Source organism: Sinocyclocheilus grahami, unplaced genomic scaffold (genome assembly GCF_001515645.1).
Source record: "Sinocyclocheilus grahami isolate Dianchi unplaced genomic scaffold, SAMN03320097.WGS_v1.1 scaffold130.1, whole genome shotgun sequence".
Classification (NCBI taxonomy): domain Eukaryota; kingdom Metazoa; phylum Chordata; class Actinopteri; order Cypriniformes; family Cyprinidae; genus Sinocyclocheilus; species Sinocyclocheilus grahami.
This window is the reverse complement of record NW_015505309.1, coordinates 1,065,151-1,070,119: the sequence shown is the minus strand read 5'-3', so window position 1 is coordinate 1,070,119 and position 4,969 is coordinate 1,065,151. Positions and strand designations below refer to the sequence as shown.

At 38.9% G+C, this 4,969-nt stretch overlaps 1 protein-coding gene across 1 annotated transcript; it reads right to left on the bottom strand.

Annotated features, from left to right (window-relative positions):
* Nucleotides 1-673: 673 nt before the first annotated feature.
* On the bottom strand, nt 674-2,878 carry LOC107590600 (uncharacterized). Its single transcript, XM_016279460.1, has 3 exons — nt 2,599-2,878; nt 1,983-2,474; nt 674-751 (listed from the first exon to the last, which is right to left on the bottom strand). Exons 1-3 carry the CDS (start codon nt 2,665-2,667, stop codon nt 674-676), a joined length of 639 nt encoding a protein of 212 aa, XP_016134946.1. The 5' UTR covers nt 2,668-2,878.
* Between the last annotated feature and the right edge of the window lie 2,091 nt (nt 2,879-4,969).

Genomic DNA, 4,969 nt, shown 5'->3' with positions numbered 1-4,969 from the left:
GATTTCACCCCAGCACTTCTCTTTGTCCTTATGGTTGTGGTACATTTTCGACAGATTATACAGACAGTCGTGTTATTGCAAAACTTTCACAAGCAATTTCGTCCATCTCCACTATCCAACGGACCCATACAGCAACTTGTTTGGGCTATTGTGAAAGTTCTGACGTAATCATAGCCGTGATCATCCCTATATAAAATCCTAAATATCAAACATGTTTGATATGATCGGGGAGGCCCCGATTTATGTGCGAGCAGATCAGGAGGGGCAAGATTCGATCTGCAAATGCCTCTCATTACCAGATAATCCGTGCTGAACAACATCAGAACCGACCGAGGTTCTTGACTTGATTTTTTCTCCGATTCACGAGTGCTTTGAAAAATGAATGGATCGATGGAAGATTCAGCTGCAGGCGCCATCTTCTGGCGAGACGCAGCAATTCATTTGGTGAGCGATTTTCACAGTGCATTATGGGTATTCTCTAGCCTTTGAGCATACATCAGTTGTACAGTACACTCCTTATTGCTGTGCATTGTGGGATTGAATGAATGCACTCGTAATGTCCACTGAGGTTTCGGACACCACTAAAAATGGCTGTCCCTACAAATAGTGCCCTATTCAAGGGTATAGGGGGCGATTTCAGACACAGGGAAGGTTTTCAGGATCACTTGAAAAGTCACAGGCCATAGTGTGCTAAAGCAGGCTGGAAAGAAACCTTGCAGGACAGTGTGTCCCCAGGAGCAGGGTTGAAGACCTATGGTCTGAAGCAAACATATTGGAGTCTGTGACCATCATACACTCTGCGATTTTCTATGAAATCTGTCAACTAGTGATTTCTACTAGTGAAAACGACTTTTGGCAACTAGTGTTAACTTCTCCTGACTGTAAATCGGGGGAAAAACTGGGCAAAAGTCATGTAGTGTATTCCAGCCTTAAGTCGTTTTTTAACTTCAAACTCTTACTTCTGGCTAAAATACTGGTCCTCCATCCATAATATAGCTTTCTCCAATGAGTAGTTTCGTCTGAATCCGGAGAGAAATATGTCAGAATCAGAATGAGCTTTATTGCCAGGTATGTTTTCACATACAAAGAATTTGTTTTCATGACAGAAGCTTCCGCAGTGCAACAGAATGACAGCGACAGAACAAAAACGTGGATAATAAAAAAAAAAAAAAGTATAAAATAATAATAAAAAAAAAAATATATATATAAATCAAAAATAGAACAAGTAAATAAGGAATAACAATATATAAATTGACAATTGTATGTGCAGGTATATTACAATCAGTGTTGGGTAAGTTACTTTAAAAAAGTAATTAATTACTAATTACTAATTACACCATCAATGTTGTATTTAAAATACTTTACTAATTACTCTGTCTGAAAAGTAATTTAATTACTCAATAAGTAATTTAGCTAATTACTTTGTAAAATCCCTATAAACATTGACTGTATAGACAGTAGAAACTCACATGGTCAATAGAGTCAAACATGGAATAGTTTAAAGCCAACATTTTAGCTTTATTAAAACATGTATCCTTTAACAGAATTCCTCAAAAATAAATTACTTTGCAAAATATCAAGCTGTACACATTACATTTTTCAAAACTAAGAGCACCATATTTTATACATACTGTATACTGTCATGTTCTTCAACAAAATAAACTCCTTTCTAAAGAATTAATTTGCAACATATTGGAAAACAACAAATTAAATTACTCTGCAAAATACCAAACTGTAAACATAGAATTTTTTCAAAACTAAGAGCACCATATTTTATACATATTTTATGCTGTCATGTTTTTCAACAAAAACTAATTTGTACAGAATTCCTTTGCAACATATTTGAATAACAAAAAAAAATTACTCCGCAAAATCCAGGCTGTAAACATTAAATTTTTCAAAAGTAAGCGCACCATATTTTATACATACTGTATGCTGTTATGTTTCTCAAAAAAGTAACTAATTTCTAGTGTTCCGCTGACTGCGCTGCTTTTGAAAAGGTGGTTGTATCTCATTAATGTAAGTCTCTCAAAACGTTTGTCTGACAGTCTATTTCTTCTGGGGGTGAGCACAAGATTGCCCAGGCTGAAAAGCCTTTCCACTGGTGCACTTGATGGTGTGGCTGTGTTGTACCTGAGTGAAATGACCTTAATCCTGGGAAACAGTCCAAGAACACCCAGCTCAGACCCTGCAGATTTCAAATAATCCATGACCTCTGTTTCAGCAGAGTAGGCACAATCTTCCTCCTCGAATGAAAAAAAGTCATCATTGGAGTTAGCAGGCTTGTTGTGGTGTTGAGCATTATGCTGTTGGTCTTCAAGAGGCAACCCACGGCATTCTGTCGTAAGCATTGACCTAACAGTGTCTTTTTTCTCTTCTTCTCTGATCCAGCGTAATTTAAATTTGGGCAAAGTGACTGCAGCCAGGAGAGCTTCTTTATTGTCCATCATAGAGGCAAAGCGTACCTTGATTGCCTATCAGGAAGAAAAAAAAATACATAAGACTTTTCACATTATACAAGAGTATGACAGATAACGTAACATTTATTTAAGCCATAGGTAAACCAAAAATTGAGCAATCTGTATAAACTAAGATTACCTGAACAATGACATCAGGGAGAGATGCTGTCATCCTAAGCTCATCCCGCAGTGCCAGTGTCCTGGACATTAGACTCTCCAGAGTTGGAAGAAGTGTTCCAAGATAGCAGTTATCTTCTCCTTGCAATATGTCTAGTGCTACAGTCAGTGGCTTCAACACAATACAATATTCCTTTAGGAACAGATACTCCCGATCCGTGAAGCATTTTATTCCAAACTGAGTGCAAACAGTATTTAACTCAGCAACTGGAATGTCAGTGATCCTGGACAGGGCATCGTGAAATGAATTCCATCGTGTTGAAGTAGGCACTATGAGTTTTTTTGAGAAAAAAATGATCTACTAACTCTGAAGCCACAGAAACAGAAACAGCATTTCTGTAGATGACTTTGGACTCATTTGCTTTAAGCCATTTCTCAACATCGTGAAAAATGAGGTTCAGTGTGTGTGACGCACACCTTAAGTGTGGAGGGAGAGAAAACTGTCCATCAGAATGTGTGGAGAGAGCCTGCTCAACATCAGTAAATGTCACCTCTTCATCTTCCTCTGACTCCTCATCAAAATCTGATTGTTCGAACATTTTAAAAGCTTTGATAAAATTGGACCCGTTGTCTGTCACAGTTGCTGTCACTTTAGAATTAAGTCCATAAGCAGAATGTACTTGCTCGATTTCATTGGCGATTACATCATACGTGTGTCTCCCTCTAACTCTTTTACAAGCTAATGCAGCATGTCCACGTACAGAAGTAGATGGATCAATCCAATGTGTGGTCATTCCGAGAAAAATTTTGTTATGGCTCGTCCAAATGTCGGCAGTCGTGGAAATATATTCCAAACTCTCGAATGTCTTAAGCTCAATTTCCATATCTGTGTAACACTTATCTAAGTAAGACGAAAATGTTTTTCGATCAGGCAGGGCTTCCTTTTTACCACACACAGGTATTTTGTTTAATATGCGCCTAAAAGATGGCGATTCTACCGTACGCAGCGGTAGCATCTCTTCCACTATGTAGCCTGCAATTATTTTTTTTAGCTCACCTTCGGACACTTTCTGCACTGCCGATGTAAAAATCAAGCTTTGCCTGCTTAGCAGGGGTTGCCGCAGTGTTATCTGTCGATGAACATGGATCACTCAAAAGTGTTTGTCGATGCTGCCTTGTCAAGTGCTTCAGTAGATTAACGTTACTTGTGGAATTGACAGCGGCCGATAGTTTTTTCTCACCAGGACATAGCTTACTTTTTACAGTAATGTTCTTGTCTACCTGTGTTAAAAAAGTGAAGTAATTGGAATATTTCCATTTGGCAAATCTTCTACTTCAGGGACTACCAGCCAACTGGCGCGATTCGCGAACTCACGCGCAAATGTAATACAGCTGATGATTTTAAAGAGGCAGTGTTCACTTTTCCCTTTAGACGATAAATTTAGATTTTAAATTCAATTTTGATTTATACAAAACTGTTGAAATGATTTACAATATGTGTATCGCAAGTACATTATAAGTAACTGTAATTAAATTACCTAAAAATTAAGAGTAATCCCCTACTTTACTTTTTCAGCAGATAAGTAATTTAATTACAGTAACGCGTTAGTACTTACACCCAACACTGATTACAATAGACATTTTTGTATGAGCAGGTATATTATGTGCAAATTTGAGGTGTAGACTAAGTATGTGTGTTAGATAAATAAGTGTATGAGTGTAAAAATTAGGGATGCACGATATATCGGCCACCATATCGGTATCGGCCCATATCGGCTCATTTTTTCTGTTATCGGTATCGAGGCTGGTGTAACACAATCTGGGCCTGGTGCTTTTTTTCTTTTCTGCTTCAGGAAGACCTGGTGCACCTCGTCTTCACTAATTTGAGGTGCAGGTGTGGGGGAGAGGGGGGTTGCAGGAGGTGTGAATGGTTGTGTGGAGAGGTGTTCAGGGCGGGTGTGGGGTGTTTTTTCAAACCTGCAGTAGAACTCATTCAGATCGTCTGCCAGTTGTTGATTCTCCACAGTGCTGGGGGATGGTGTCTTGTAGTTGGTGATCTCTTTCAGACTTTTCCACACTGATGCTGAGTCGCTGGAAGTGAGCTGAGTCCTTAGTTTTTCAGAATAATTCCTCTTTGCCGCTCTGATCTCCTTTTCCAGTGTGTATTTGGCCTGTTTATACAAGACATTGTCCCCCTTCCTGTAAGCATCTTTTCTGGCCTGACGAAGCTGTCTGAGTTTTGCAGTGAACCATGGTTTGTCGTTGTTGTAAGTTAGATGTGTCCTGGTAGGAATGCACATATCTTCACACATACTGATATAAGATGTTAGAGTCTCTGTGAGCTCGTCCAGATCGGTGGCAGCAGCTTCAAAAACACTCCAATCAGTGAGGTC

Excerpts from the sequence above, each read along its gene's own strand:
- LOC107590600 (XM_016279460.1), bottom strand. The coding sequence starts at position 2,667 with ATGTCCAGGACACTGGCACTGCGGGATGAGCTTAGGATGACAGCATCT. Across the intron at positions 2,475-2,598 it reads TCCCTGATGTCATTGTTCAG|GCAATCAAGGTACGCTTTGC; the intron begins GTAATCTTAGTT and ends TCTTCCTGATAG. Across the intron at positions 752-1,982 it reads ACCTTTTCAAAAGCAGCGCA|GTCTTCAACCCTGCTCCTGG; the intron begins GTCAGCGGAACA and ends TTCAGACCATAG.